This window comes from Bombyx mori, chromosome 4 (assembly GCF_030269925.1).
Source record: "Bombyx mori chromosome 4, ASM3026992v2".
In the NCBI taxonomy this organism is placed as follows: domain Eukaryota; kingdom Metazoa; phylum Arthropoda; class Insecta; order Lepidoptera; family Bombycidae; genus Bombyx; species Bombyx mori.
In genome coordinates, this window is record NC_085110.1 from 9,715,169 (window position 1) to 9,731,652 (window position 16,484).

The following is a 16,484-nucleotide window of genomic DNA, read 5'->3' on the forward strand; positions in this document are numbered from 1 at the left end:
CTCACTTTTGCATTAAGGTTCAGCTTGCTTTGTACCTAGTGTTTGATATGAACCGTGTCAATATTAACATCATTCCTTGATAGTCAGCCCATTATTGAAGAATAAGTCCCCACATGAATGTAATTTGTTAAATAAAATATTTTAAAATCGAATGTAAAATATTCGTTTGAAAACCTGAATAAACACAATACCATTATGTTTTCAATTTAGTAGAAAAGTGAGTCATGAGCTTGCACCACAGTATGTAATTATGTGATTGGGGGATCGTCTTTGGAGCGGACGCTTCCTTTGTATTCTTTACTTCAATGTCTAGTGGGGTAAAAAGTCATTATAAAAATGCTATTACGCTATATTTTTCATTTAAGTTTACGAATATGTAAAGGTCACCTGAGGGGAAACTTAAATCATTTATTAGAAAATATCACAAGAACAAGATCATGTTCATTTCTTTTTTTTATTCACATCTACAAATCATAGTATTTTAATAAAAGTTTATTTTTTTTCTTTGCTGCTTCTGTAGAATTGAGTCCTGTGACCTCCAACTGGGAGACACATGGAGGGGAATGCAAGGCAAGATGAGCGTGACAGCGCCGGTTAAGAAGATAAGAAAAAAGTCAGACAATACGCAACAAACTCAAATGTACGTATACATACATGCGTTTTGGAATGTGTTAAATGCGATCCGCTATTCAGTATCCGCTGGTCTTTGTTCCGTGTTCATTATGGTACCTTAAATTAAATGTTACCGATTAATCTTTATTTAATGATATGAGTTAGGAAAAAGCACAAAAAATTGCATAATAATAGATAGGTACATTGTAATAACAGGATACGAATCGGATGTATCGATGTCACATTACTCAATAAAATATATAAAATTGGTGTTTTGTACAATTCGTATTTAAATGTGTTTTGCAAAAACCTTTTTTTAAATAGCTGTTTATTCAATGTTTCGAAAAGTTTAATGGGTGTCTGCAGATTGTATGCCGGCACATACCGTTTCCGAAATATCTTTTTACTTATTTAAAAACTGGTTCAAATAAAAAAAAATTAGCAAAGTTTTAGTTGCGTGTGAAGTAAAATAGGAAATGTTCATGAGAATTTAGAAGTCTTGTATTTATACGTTGATGTTCTTGAGCTTGTTCAACAGATTTGGACAAGCGTCGTGTGTTACGATTTGTTTTGGCGAGTCGCATGTTATAATGGGTGGATGTTACGTCACAGCGGATTCAATATGGCGAATTGTAGACAAAAACAGCCAAGCCAAAAAAATAACGCCTGGTGGGCTATCGAATAAAGCAATGAAATATAAAAACTGCCATGTTGCCAACTTATTTTGTATGAATTAAAAGTACATTCGAGTATTTGAAACTATTACTCAATCGTGTAATTATAAATATGGGACACATATAATCTTTTACTTTTTAAAAGCCACCTAAAATACAGTCATAATACGAGTGTCACTGATGTTGTAATCAAAATCTTGTTGCACGATAGCTCGAAAAAGTCATGAAAATAAATAGTCGATAATTACGGTAGCAAAATAAACAAATTTCCAAATATTATGAACAAAATAACATTTTAGATTTTAAAAAAAACTTTGTTTTATTTTCTGTAAAGACGTGCAGACGAGCTCGCGCTTCATCGGACGTTAAGTGTTTATCGGAGGCCATAGACAATAAGTTCATTCAAGACAAAAATTTTTATGATTGGAAGATTACTGGTGGCGCGGAGGCCTTTCCAGTTTCACCAGGACAGGTGGGCGAGCAAAGGGTCAGCCAGGGGGGGTGGGATTGGCTAACAGCTGCCCGAGCGTCTCCGAAGGAGACCTAACAACTCGAGAGAAGCTGCTTCGCGAATGAATCTACTACCGGATCGGAATCGCGACCCGTTGAGAAGATCCGGCGAGAAACTCAGCGAGCTAATTCATGGGTTAGGTTGCACGTCGAACTCTTTGTCGAGTTCGACGTGTACGGTTACCGGGGTCTCTAAGCCTGCTCCTAGTGTTAGAGCTGAAGGCGTCGTTCAAGACCTTCTCACAGATCGTTTGGAACCTCTGGGTCTGCGGAGGGACTTCGCTTCTCTCTGTATTTTGTACCGTATTTTACATGGAGAATGCTCTGAGCAATTGTTTGAGATGGTTCCATCATCTCGTTTTTACCATCGCACCGCTCGCCACCGCAGAGTAGAAGTTTATTCAAACTACCTGGAGCCACTGCGTTCATCCACAGTGCGTTTCCAGAGATTTTTTTTGCTATGCACTATCCGGCTTTAGAACGAGCTCCCCTCCACGGCGTTTCCTGGGCGCTATGACTTGTCCTTCTGCAAACGAGACTTGTGGAGAGTACCTAACGGTAGGCAGCAGCTGGCTCTGCCCCTGGCATTGCTGAAGTCCATGGGCGACGGTAACCACTCACCATCAGGTGGGCCGTATGCTCGTCTGCCTAAAAGAGCAATAAAAAAAACCATATTGTTATGTTAACTTAATCCACATTAACTATGTTTGGTATGTGGTATGTCGTACTATCATTAATATTATAATGCGAATATTTTAACTTATGAATGCTTCGTTGCTATAATAGGTGAATTAGTAGCGCCTATCCACCAATGAAATTAGGGAGAAAATATATTGAACTTGGAGCAGATAATAGAGGAACGGATACTGTTATAATGAGTTAAGAGAATGTAGTAACAGTAGCCGCCAGGTAGAGGTTACCGGGGTCGAATTCCAATATCCCCTGACTAATAGTCGAACATAAACATTATTTAACAGGTTATTACCATGATTTTTTATTTTAGTGAGTTCTCGATATTTTAGCGCTGTTGTAAGTGCCATGATCACTGATAGACTAAATGCTGCGGGTAGGATGTTAGGGGTAGACAAATCTTGTAAACTAATCTAGTCTCTTTCTAATCAGTTTTTGGGGATGGTCAATAGAACGAAGGCTTGCCCCGACAAGATATGGGCAGCTTTTTAGGAAAATGTCGATAATGCTTTTTTATATGGTCGTGAGAGATTTTCCAGTCCATTCATGATCATGGTAACAGCAATAAAGTCGAAATATCGGAAACTGGCTAAAATAAAAAAATATAAAAATTTTTAATCCGTTAAATAATATAATCGGTAATATTCAAGTCATCATATTATAGCATCCTTTGAATACCTCCAAGAAATAAAATTTTAATATTTTTATCATTAATTAAGCCTTTACTCCTTCTTAGAAATCCTAGGGGATTCTTGGATTGACTCACCTTTAATAGCAGATTTGACTATGTGACCATTGACGGAGTGCGCGAGTCTTATAAAAAAATCATAGATATCGTTAGCTATTTTCACAGTTAAGGGCTTAATTAATTGTTAACACATAATTTTATTTTTTGTATGTTCTGTTACTACTCTGGTCTTTTTTCGTTCGCCGAAGATCTCTGGCATGGGTTGCTCGTTTTCTTGTTTAGCTCTGCTCGATTATGTCTGATAAAGCTATCTGCCATGAAACGAATGGCAGTTTTACTGTCTTTACGGATCCATCAGATCCAATAACCCTTGCATTAGACGCTTTCAGCTCTAACGCTAGGAGCAGGCTTACGGACCTTGGTAACCCTACTCGTCGACCTCCGCAAAGAGTTTGACGTGCAACCTAACCCATGCATCAGCCCGCTGAGTTTTATTCCGGTTTTTTGCGACAGGTCGCGATTCCGATCCTTTAGTAGATTCATTCGCGAAGCAGTTGCTCTTGAGTTGTTAGATTTCCTTTGGAGGCGCTCGGGCAGCTGTTAGCAAATCCCACCGCTCCTGGCTGAGCTTTTGCTCGCCCGCCTGTCCTGGTGAAACTGGAAAGGCTCCTGGGCCACCAGTAATCCATCATTCAATAAAAAAAGTTTTTTACTTTTATTCATAGTCATTACAACAGTAATTTTATCGAACCGCCATTTTTAAAATAAACCAAAGAACTAATTAATCAATTGAATTGAATTGTGGATCTATTCATAGTTTTTATCCTATCTGCGTTCGTATGCAGCTATGCTGCTAGCTTTCTATATGAAGTACAATAAAATCTACTATCCAAATTTTTCATTCGAGTTACGCCATTATAATTTTGATCTTTAAAGTCCTTTTTGTGTTTTTTACTCCCAAGAAAAGAAAACATACTTAATATTTCTTCGGAATCCTTATGTAAGCTTAGCATAACAGCTGTTTTGTATGAAGTTTTGTCCTCGTCACTTTTATTATGTAACAAATAATATGTGTAAAACAAATTCGGTTTTGGCACATAATCATATTAATTTCGAATACAAAGTTGTGTTTTGAGTGAAATCAGTGTGTGTTTAATTTGAAAAGAACTTTACGCGTGTGATATTTTAAAATATAAACTTTTTTCTCAACCGTAGTTGGCAAGAGACTCCATCATTCCGCATTATGATAGCCAGTTAAAGGCCCATAGTCATTATAACTTGACTGTTCAAACTAGCATCAATACATAGACATAAAGAATATAAAAGCTTAAAGTGTTATAGTAATAGCAAGAATTTATGTGCATTCAGGCTTTCTGTTTCAAGTGTGAATTTTTTAATATTGAACGGGCGATTATAAGTTTGTGGAGCCCATTGTACTTACCAATTATAAATTAAAATACATTGAGATTTGTACAAATCTAACAATTGTAATTTTATTAAATTATAGTAAATTCTATAATCTAAGCTAAATAAGTAAGTAAAATTAAAGATTTCACGGTTACAATAATAGTTGAATTAGAATTTGTAAAATTAACCTAAAATAATTTTACCATCTGAGTTGAAATTCATAGAAGCTATTAAAATTTTCGATTTGTCAACATGATAGGTACGTGTTAAACGTTCGATTTCAAAAGAGACGTGATTACCAGATACCTCCGACAACTCCCTGGAAATGACTACTTTTAGTGGTTAATCAGTCAGTCAGTGCCAAATAGCGATCCTGTTCATTGTTCGGACGATTTATCGAAATCAGGAACTTTTCGCTTTACGAAAGACTTATTGTGCCGATTTTTTGTATTGATCCAGATCTCAACAATGCGATGTTGTTATAGAAAACACAAACGACCATAACATGCAGTTGAACATATGCCATATTGTCCTAAAATATTAAGCACCACCCCATCCCGGTGGGTGTCATAAAAGGCGACTAAGAGCAAGCTCTCTGAGTATTATATCAGAATACAATCTTTTCCGTAGCTTTTTTTTGTGTATTACTGATAAATAAAATTACTATACCTAAGTGTCCTAAATATGAGGGCTTAGTTTTTTGCGAAAATTAATTTTATTGAACGGTAAACAAAAAAGTTTTTTGAAATAGATTTTTATTTTTTATAAATCTAGATGAGAATCCATTTATAATTGTTTTCTAGAAGCTACATATAACTGTTAAAATATTCACCGTTTCAAATTATGTATATAAATTAAATACAATATTTTTAAAATTCGACACGAAAGCGGATTCTTTTTATATTGTTATTGTTCGAAACCAAATTACAAAATTAAATGAGAGCCTACGACGTTGCTACATTGGTTTATTGCTAGTAATTGGTTATTAGATGTAAAAATAAATTCACTATACCAATTAGTAAAAAAATATATTGATAAAATGAATTAACATCACATTTTGTAAACCGTCCATGTCCTGGAGTAAAATTCCTGGTATATTTGTTTATGGTGAGGTAAGTATGTATTACATAAATGTATGGGAACAAACAAAATATCGACCTGGTTTGATTTAGGCTGTACTTTTCAAGTCTGCTGGCTTCTTTCTAAGAACTCAGCGCGCCAGCGGTCATTTTCCTTAATGTTTTGACTTTCAACGAGTACGTGCCTTTAATAGGTTTTTTTGAAATTTAACAATCATGAGAGTGCTATTTGACCCACGGCTATTACATTTTCATAACTTTGATTCTTAACTAACAAATAATTATAAATTATTATAGTACTATAACGGAGCAAGCATTTCACAAATCTACTACCTACCATACAAGAGAAATTTTACTTGTAAAAAGAGTTTGCCTATCTTTTAAGGCTGTAGTGAGAATTGAAATTCGATAGACAGACACTCATAACTTTCACTTGACATCGACAATGTTAGCTTCGGTGATCAGTGTCCAAATACAAGGACTAAACGTACGCAACGTTGCATAACGTAAAAAATCAATTGTGACATACAGGCTTATCACTTGCCGGAACGTGTTGCACGAGTCGTAAAGGACAAGGGCCACTTACGAATTACGAGACATTGTCCATCAAGACCGGTTGTTGAATAAATTTAAGACGAAGTTTCAACTACACAAAAACTACGTATTGTAATTAAATGTATCAAAACCTCGGAGGAATTTAGTCTGTGTGTTCTGTACAAATGTTATACACGTAGAGCGTAAATTAATTTAGGTAAATACTATTTACCGTAGAGTTAAGTAGAGATTTAAATAGAAATTCGAACTGACTTAGCTCAATACATTCAAAACGAAGGTTAGGTTTTCCATTAAAATAAAAATGTTATGTATTTTCAATGTTAAAGAGTTGTTTGGGTTAGTACTGCTAAATTCTGTTATTGGTGCTTCAACTTATATTTTATAATTCGTTTATGCAAATCTGTATTCAGTGCGTTTATTATATCGATTGAACATATTTCTGTTCCATTAAAATGTATAATTATTAATATGGTTTTATCGTATGTATGTTGCTGTCACATTTCTTTGATACGAATTCGCTTCTGTTTTCCTTTATATCTCGATGTCGTATCTTTGTTTAAATGTTTCTGCATGCAGATATCAGTACGGTTTGTCTTTTATTTTTAATACTAAGGAACAATAAGTTTTCAAAACAAAAAAAATCTTCATAAATTATTGTACCTTATCTAATCTCAATAGATTATGTGACAGATGCCAAAAAGTATTATATATTTGTTAGTGTATATAGGTCGTCACTTGATGACTGTGCAAATATTGGAATTAGAATAATGTATTTTTGCAAAATTTTTAGATTTCGGTGTACTGGTAATTTTACTGCTTTTAAAATTTGTTAAGTAAAAATTGAAGCGGCGGCCATAAAAATAAAGTGCTTGATGTACTGGTATTAAGCGATACGACTATGCTGATGTGCATATCTCATAGGTAGGTAGGTACCTTTTTTACGTACTTATCACGTGTTCATGAACGACTTCAAGATAAAAGCAATGGCCGTACCAGCCGTAACTTACTGCAATTCCGCACGGCTATGTACCACCATCCTGCCTATTTCTGCCGTGATACTACAATTGAGACTTTGACTTCACGTCACCAGCTAGGAGGCGGTATTAACATTTTGATGTCTATAGGCTCCCCCATCACCAGCTTACTAGCTACCAGTTGGTGATTTTGTATTAGAATAACAAACTTTTTTTTTTCCAGTAATAAGTGCCAGAATGAGAAAGAGCGACGGAAACTTGAAAACGAAACTATAAATCAACTTGAGGAGCTTCTTGGTACTTGTCTCGCCGAAGTAAAGCAACCGGACAAGAACGGTATTGTCCGAGAGGCCACGCGTCAGATCCAGGAGGTATTGAAACGGCGACGCGAGTGTCCCAGCGAGTGTCCCCTACGATCGCCCCAGTGTCTATCACCAGTACAGGCCGGGGAGATCAGCTCAACACAGCCGCAGTTGCCCTGCACCGGATTACATTATTCTGAAGTCACAACTTTAATTGAGGTTAGCGTTGATTGCGTTACAGCTGCCATGACGCCAAAATTAAATATGATTTTTTTTAAAAGTATAGTTATATAATAACGGTTTTTTTTAAATTCCAGGCACTCAAACATTACACCAATAACCTCGGATGGGTTTTATTGGAAATTAATTCGAAAGGTGAAATAGAGTGTGTATCAGATAATATCAAGGAGTTTATTCTTCACGATAGAACAGAACTATATAGGAAATCGATATTTTCGATTTTACATGAGAAAGATCATGCGAAACTAAGACCGTTACTTAGGAACATACAATCTTTCAACTGGGACTCGGCAGATATTGATAAATTCCACTTTGTGAAAGCAAGGCTCCTCGTTAAAAATTCAAATGGGACTGACTGTGGCGTGTAAGCACTTTTTGTTTATAATTGTTAAATATAACCTGATATCAGCCACACCTCTAATTACATGTTCCAATATTATGTTACACCGATAACAGGATGCTAAACTGTTATTGTAAATAAATATTATGTAGTTATCGTAGTCACAATACATCATAATTGTCTATAGAAATTTGTTGAATCATCAACGTTGTTGCACGTAGGCCCTTGATGTTACTTTTCTGTACATTAAAAAAAATATCTAAAGAATATATTTAAAATAAAAACAATAATATTTTATTTTTCCAATTACGATGCCGAAGCACATAGTAACAATCTATTGCTGAGACACGATCGCTGTTGAATGCTTTAATCGATAACGGTAAATACATAATTGTTAACATGTTGCACGATTGAAGTGTTCTTTTGCGTTACAGTTACGTGGAGACAGTGATACACGCTGCGCCAGTGCGCGGCTCTTCTTCGGAGGAGGCCGGCTCCGTCATGTGCGTCATCCGGCGCTGCGACGACGCGTCGGCCGTTCTTATTCCCGACGACGGCGGCCCGCCCGCCATCACCGCCAAGCAGTCCGATCATATCGTCTTCAGATTAGACTGCAATTTTAATATTTTGTGTGCGTATCGATATTCTGTTTACAGGCTTTGTTGCCTTCCATCTATGCGCCATCTAACTTAATCAACTTTCAATTTGTTCCAGCTTGTGACTTGAGTGCAGTGGACAGTATAGTAAACTCACCAGTTTCTCTTGTGGGCACTCGATATTTGGACTTGGTTGACAGTGTTGATCGTCTACGTGTTGCTGCACATCTGCTGGAAGCAGCATCAGCGCCTGCGCCGCCTGCAGTCAGTGAACCGTTTCGACTGCGCGTCACCCCCGACCATCCGTGGTTGCGTGTCAGCGCCCGATCGCGGCTGTTCAGGTCTCAGGCCACTTCTGGTGAACCTGACTTCATAATGTCAACGCACAGCGTTCTTTGTGATGAGGAGATAGATATGTTGGAATCTGAAAGCCCTCGCCCTGCGGTCGGCGGCCCGCTCATGCCCTCCGTGACCAACGGAGAGTCTTCCATGTGCGAGTCGCGGTATCGATCTCCCGTCAGTCCGGCCACGAATCCGTTTTCTATAAACGATTTCGAGTTTGAACCTTGGGCTTCTTCTCTCCTTGGTGAAATGTCAAATGAAGATTCCAAGGAACCCAAGGATGGGTCCGTGGAGGGACCGCCTTCAACCCCGCTCACGCCTCGGGCGCCTTCCACTCCTGGTGAAAGCGCTCACGTCGTACAGCCTCCTGAAGAGCCAAATCGGTTACGAACGCTGTTGAGCAAGAAGCCTAATTCGTCTTCCGAAGCAAACTCCAACTCGAACAATCGTATTCTGAAAGATTTATTGAAGCAAGAAGACGAAGAGGCGACAGGAAGCGAGACGTCGGCGCCGCACACCCCGCACACGCCGATGACACCGCACACCCCGCACACGCCCGGCGCGGCGCTCTCCCCGCTGCACTCCGCGCCGTCGCACGCGCGTCCGCAGGCGCACTTGCAGCCGCACGCCTCGCACTCCGCGGGACAGCACTCCATGCAACAGCTTCATCACAATAATTCCGACGTCCTCCTTAAGGTTAGTCACCGTCTCGATATTGTAGTGTATGTACATGTGAACGCTGCGACATAGCCACTTATCTAACTTGCGAAATTACCATTATCTTCAGATATTAAACGATAAATCAGACGAAGATACGGAGGAAGGGAGAAGAAGCGCTTCGGACAGTAATCGCAGTATGTCCCAGCCCAGCGCGCTCCTCTCCCAGCTGTTGTCGAGCAGCAACGGCCCGGCGGGTAACGGACGCTCGCAGGACGGAAGCGACAACTACCTGGATAGGATCGCCGGTGTCAAACGCAAATTCGAAGACGCCAAAGCGATGAGCGGTAATATGAAGAGAGCGACCCCAGAGAATCAACAGGTTTGTCCCGTCGGTCTTCTTAATTTAACGCGTACGGATAGGCAAATAATGTTAAAAAAAACCCTTAGCACACATAAGTTTTTCATTTGCGTCCCTGTGTATATTTGATTGACTTTGACTGTGCCTTGAACTTTGTTTGACAGGTAAAGTTATATTTTGAAATGCTATGTCAAAAAATCCGATATTATAATCTTATTACCTACGTTCTCTACTAGTTCATCTTATTAGTGTTTTCACTCGTGGCAGAGTTGTCGTGGTCATCAGTTCGGGTAGTGGTGCGCTTCACAAGACGTCGCCACTTCTCGCGTACTGCCTTTACTTAGTACACAAAGACGCAAATATCCAATAACTTAAACAAGGATACTGAATGACGGCAGTATTTACGTTGTGATGTCTTTCGGCTCTAATAATCACTTAATGCTAAGCGATGACTAAGAACAATGTGATTGTTGTTACGATTATAACGAATATATTGTTACAGGTGACGTCCAGTGCTGTATCGGTAGCGTCATCGACGGCGACGTCTACGGCCGGGAGCCCGGCGACGAGCGGCCCGGGCATGAGTCCGCTGTGCAAAAAGAACCAGATCCTGGTGTCGTTATTGGCGCGCCAGCAGCCCACGCCCACCACCCCGCTGCCGCTCCCCAACCCCAGCCTGCGCCCCTACGGACCCACCAACCGACCGCGAGCGCCGCCTCCGCCTCACCCGGCTCAGCATCATCACCACCACGCCATGCAACACCACCAGCGGCACCATTCGACGCTCTCCAACATACTCACCGGAGTCAACCAGTCAGTACATAATTGCTTGTCTTCTCCAACACATTCAAGCGCTTTTTGAAATGTATGTTGCAAAATTTGAAATAGGATTTATTTAATATACATATATTTCTAGTTAAATGATTACCGCAACCAATACGAGTATATAAAAATTAGAACACCGTTCACCATTTTAAGACGTGACATTGAAGTTTTAATGATTCTGTAATGTTCATTTTCGTAGGCGCGTCTGTGATATATCGCAATCCTACTCTACATAACTGAACAGGAATACGTGTTTTCCCATGTGGCGTCACAATAAACCCGTTTGTCATAGTGTAATAAGTATTTGTTGATGTTGTGCAGTCGGGCGAGCAACGTGAACGGCGGCGGCGGCGACGGCCCGACGGCGGAGTGCTCGTCTGCGCAGAGCCACCTGCAGATGGTGCTGCAGGGCGGCGCGCGCTACCCGCCCGCCTCCGCGCCCGCGCCCCTGCACTACACCAACACCACGCCGCACCACACCTACAACAGCCAGCCGCCCTCGTCAGTTCCCAACTACAGCTTACCTAATCCTTTACGTTATTCGAAACGTCGAACTTGGAGTTAATAGTCACGGAAATACGTGGACATTATAATGCGTATACAGCAAACTCGCCTTGGGGTATGAGTTCAACAATGTCTCACTATATTCGTACAATTAATTTATAACCTATAAATCGGAAAGTGATAATCCTCGCTTCAGATGTAATTAGATACATACCTATGTTGGCTCACAACACGTCTTAACAATTATGTATAGTTTTACTGAATTATACTTGAGTACAGGTGAAAGTAAAAATGTTCTTTGACCGGTAGGCAGCGGCTAACCTTTGCCCCTGGCATTGCTAAAGTCCATGAGCGACGGTAACCACTCACCATCAGGTGAGCCGTGTGCTCGTCTGCCTACAAGGGCAATTAAAAAAAAACTTTTCAAACGCATGTAGCGTATCCATTGTTTAATAGTCTATAGTTTATTATTATAACATGATTGGAACGAGAATGTGAAGATCTTTAACTGAGCGAGGAATTTTACTAGGCAAACCGAAACCGAAATTTTAATGTAAGCAAGTTTCTCTTGAAAACTGTCGTTAGTGCGATTTAGATTTTTCTGATATCTTCTATTTAATTGTGCTTTTGAGCGATAACGTTGTACACTTATCGCCGAGCTATGACGTGTTATGGCTCATACTATTCGGTCGTATCCTGGCCTTGTATAAAAGGTTGCGTTTTGTTTTAGAAGTAGCAGTAGCCTGACTCAAGCCGTTCCCGGTGACGGCGAGGTCCCCAGTGATCTGATGCTGTCCGACATATTGGACGAGTTCATAGAGAGCATGCCCGACTCGGATCGTTCCGCTTCTGATGTTAGCATGCGCCAAAGACAGGTTCGTTTGTATTTTAACTAAAAAAATACCAAGAAACGCATTTCTGTTACAGTACACATCATCTCAAAATCTATTTGAACTTCTTCCCCTTACTCAAGGAAAACCTTAGATATTTTATATCAAGTACGGGAGAGTATTTAGGAAATTCAGTATTTTAGGAAATAATAAATTACGTAAAATAAAAAAAATAGTAATTCAAATTATCAATTAAAATAACAAAATATATCTCTTTATTTTTGGTTGACAACATAAAATTACATAGAAATAGAAATAATTACTAAATAGAGAGAGAAGGGATTAGAGAACGAAAAGAAAGGATAAAGAGAAAGGTATTATACACTACTCGCTTGTGTATGAGACTGTCGCGCCTGCGCACGTCTCGTTTAACGGTTTTATTCCACGCACTTTTTTAACGGTTTTATTCCACGCACTTTTTTCCACGGATTTTTTCTTACGGTTTTACTATCACATTTTTTTCAGTTCGGTCGCGCAGCAAAATCCCTATCCCCTCCAAGCCTGCCGTAAGGAACTACGTTCCAAAAATATCGTTAATATAAAATTAGAATATCGTCGCTGTCAAACCAAAATCTGCTATGTGCAAAAACTCTATTTAGAATTAATGAGTAAAAACGTTTTCGTATAAAAAATTATATGAAGGTGAATTTTTAAGAAATATATAAAATGAAAGCTATAGATAAATATTAGACACATAACAGTTTTTTCCGGTAGATAGGACTGCGAATTATACGAAAAGGTCAAAAAGGAAAAATCTCATAAAGTGCACATAGCAGATTTTGGTTTGACAACGACGATATATTGCTTTGTTAGTGTCAACTTTAAACAGTTGGCTTATGTTCCGTTTCGTTTGCAGGGCATGAAAGAGAAGACTGCGATAGTGAACGCCATCCGACAGAGACTGATGCACGAGTGTGAGACGGTCACGAAGAATACAAATGTCACGAGTCCCAGTGCACTGCCGCCATTCTCTGTGCAGAGTCCGGTAAGTTAGATTTAAAATTTAAGATTTAAAAAAAACAAATTATATTCAGGAAGATAATAATCGAAATCAATTTCTCAAACTAATACTTGTGTATTTATGATATACAAACGTATGGTATATGGTGTAACTATACTTGAGACCTTAGAACTTGTATCTCAAGGTGGGTGGCGCATTTACGTTGTGGATGTCTATGGGCTCCAGTAACCACTTAACACCAGGTGGGCTGTGAGCTCGTCCACCAATCTAAGCAATAAAAAAATAAAAAAAAACATTGTATACAAACGACATGAATCGAATTTTGTGCCCTCACTGCTAAAAGACGATGAACAACATAGAACTGAAAATTTGGTTATCCAAATGTACAAATGAGTAAAGCTGCTGTGTACAATAATGGAGCTTACATATGTCTAGTTTATGGAGATAGTACATAGTACAAATACAAATGTATTTCACTGTACAGTGTATTTGCTAATAGAACTAAAAGTTAATAAGAAACGTTTAAAAATCAGTTTTAGTTTAAACTAATTTAGATTACGATATCTCATGAAAAAAAAAGAAGAGAGAGAATTTTGCTTAATAGTACAGTTATTTAAAATCGATTGAGGGATAAGTAATGTGCCGTTTAACGACAAAGTTCTTAGTACAATTGAAGACATGAATGGATGAAGGGGCTAAGTATAATTTTCTGAGTTTTTACATTGAATGAAGGTGCTATGTGCCTATAAACTATATTAGACCTTAAAACTCCGGGTTTAAAGGCGATTTTTAGAAATTGCATGTGATGAAGGAATTATGTACGAAGAAAAGGTACAAGTAACAAAAGTTTGTTGCCTGTTTTCTCAAAATTAACAAACTGTATCATATCCCCTTGATTCAATCATGTCTTCAATTATTAAGTAACCAATATTGGTTCCTAAAAGGGTCATATTCTAGAGAAAACCTGAAAGATATTGTTTTTTTATGATTGATATATTACTGGTGGCCCAGAGGCCTTTCTAGTTTCACCAGGACAGGTGGGCAAACAAAAGCTCAGCCAGGAGGGGTGGGATTTGCTAACAACTGGCCGAGCGCCTCCGAAGGAGACCTAACAACTCAAGAGCAATTGCTTCGCGAATGAATCTAAAGACAAATTGTCTATCCTTATATTTTCTGTTTTACATTTTCTTTTATAATTTGTTTTGGTACATAAAAAAAACACCAAATGACCAGGGGTCATCATTTCATATTAAACTAGAATAGGTAGAGTCAGTAACGAGGTGCTTGTGCGCAGGTGTGCAGCATGTACCCGGGCGGCGCCAGCCCAGCGGCCGGCGGCTCGCGCCCGCACTCCATCGCCGAGCAGCGCGCGCGCCTGCTACAGATGCAGCGCTCGCAGCAGATGCTCGTCTCGCCAGAGGTATATCAACACTTGCCTTACACTATCGCCCGATACGGTTAATCTTATCTCATATTGCCTCGCTCGCCTGCGCAATCGCCCACGATCCTTATCGTATTACAGCTGGATTAGTTGCGGTGGTTAACGCCATGATGATCCTCAGCTGGCTCTTCGGATTGCTCGACTCAAAAATTACGTAACGTAGGCAGATAGATATCACGGTTATTAGTACTGTAATGGCTGTTTTACCCTATAGACTATAATGTAGTATTACAAGCTAACACGATCATTCTTCAGAAATATTTAAATTTCTAGGATGTCAGTGCTTTTTGAAAGATCAAAGGAACGGCCCATAATATATTTAGATTACTTGGTTTTTAATAGTGAATTCTCAAATACAACCAACTTCTTTCCTAATTTAAGCATTGGCTAAGTCCGATGTGAACGAAAGCCATCACATCGTTTTCTTGATTGCAAGAACCTATTAACAAGTTGTGTTCAATCTGTTGAGTAATAATTTTTTTTCACAGAACAGCAAACTATTGACATTGAATAAATTTCAATAATATTATTAGTTGTGTACCGTTTATCTTATTTGGAATGATTGCAGGCCGCCGATCAGCCCCAGCAGGATCTTGGTTCGACCATTAATGCTCTCGTTTCCGCGACTCCGCCCAACGTGGCTCTGACTCGAACGGATTATCATCATAATCTATATCAAACGAGTGAGTTCATTTTCTTCTATATGTAAATAACATCTTTTTGAAATTGTGTAGATTCTGATTTAATGTAAATTCGTTTCAGGTCAAATAGGGTCAAATTATGGTACAAATAAAATGACTACCACTAATCAGAACCCCATGTTAAGCAGACAGCTTAGTGTAAGTAAACTTTTATTTTTATTTGCAATCTTTCTAAGATTCATATTTTATCATATTTTATATGAAAAATATTGTTTTATGTAACAGCCTATTGACTACGACTTATATAATATTAAAAAAAATTTTTTTAATCTTTAATTTAGTTGAATTACGAAATTTATTTTTTTGTGTACAGCCTACTAAATTCAATTCTTATTACTAGCTTTACCTGTATCTATCTATGTCGTGACGTATTCTTTGAAGGTATTTTTCACCATCATCAAAATTCCAAATGAATATTTGTACACGTATTAAAGTTCGATGACAATATTATAATTTTAATACTTTGCCTTCACTGATATCACCAGATTAAAAATAAAAAATGTATTTTAATTTTTCATATAATGGTTTCTGAAAATTAAAATGTGTTATATACGCGTGCGTACAGGTGCCGGGTTCGGGCGGGTACGCGCACGCGGCCGCACTGCACACGCCCATGTCGCCGCAACCCTACCACCGACCGCCGAGACCGCATCTAGGTACGCGCTTAGACAACATTCAACCGGCAGACAACGAAACATCATACATTATTTGTGATACCATTCGCAAATATAATAATTAAAAATTTCCCAACCTGTTGTGATATTTCGTACTGCCTAAAACGTTAAATTAAAAACAATTCAGCGAGGTAGATCGATCTCAAAAAAATTAGTACAAGATAGTGTTTGTATTTTATTAGCTTCTTTTTACATGTAGGGTGAAGTAAAATAATCTTTAGGCGTAGATGTGTAATGCAGATAGAGTATTTAAAGCATGACATTCTTGAAATCGTCTTCAGCATGCCCCGTAGACTATAGAAATAGTGCCCTGCTAAATTCGGGTCTTCCGATTCTTGGATAACATTTTCGAACTAATTGCATGTTTGAGCTTTTATTTACGATGATCTAATTTTAGTATAAAAGGGCTCTCGACAGTTTTCTCCAATTTTTTTTCAAACTTTAATCTCTAGAGCGAGCTG

General features: G+C 38.6%; 1 protein-coding gene across 8 annotated transcripts in view; it reads left to right on the forward strand.

Moving 5' to 3' along the window:
* LOC101741527 (v-src sarcoma (Schmidt-Ruppin A-2) viral oncogene homolog (avian)) overlaps nucleotides 1-16,484 on the forward strand; it is a 54,444-nt gene that overhangs the window by 29,818 nt on the left and 8,142 nt on the right. For 6 of the 8 annotated variants that reach the window (XM_038021723.2, XM_062677080.1, XM_038021721.2 and 3 more), the window contains 14 exon segments: nucleotides 521-640; nucleotides 7,413-7,710; nucleotides 7,809-8,095; nucleotides 8,506-8,702; nucleotides 8,786-9,705; nucleotides 9,797-10,048; nucleotides 10,530-10,840; nucleotides 11,174-11,353; nucleotides 12,087-12,231; nucleotides 13,103-13,231; nucleotides 14,502-14,627; nucleotides 15,217-15,331; nucleotides 15,411-15,487; nucleotides 15,915-16,005. In XM_038021723.2, coding sequence (XP_037877651.1) covers nucleotides 521-640; nucleotides 7,413-7,710; nucleotides 7,809-8,095; nucleotides 8,506-8,702; nucleotides 8,786-9,705; nucleotides 9,797-10,048; nucleotides 10,530-10,840; nucleotides 11,174-11,353; nucleotides 12,087-12,231; nucleotides 13,103-13,231; nucleotides 14,502-14,627; nucleotides 15,217-15,331; nucleotides 15,411-15,487; nucleotides 15,915-16,005 — 3,248 coding nt within the window. 8 annotated transcript variants of the gene reach the window in all.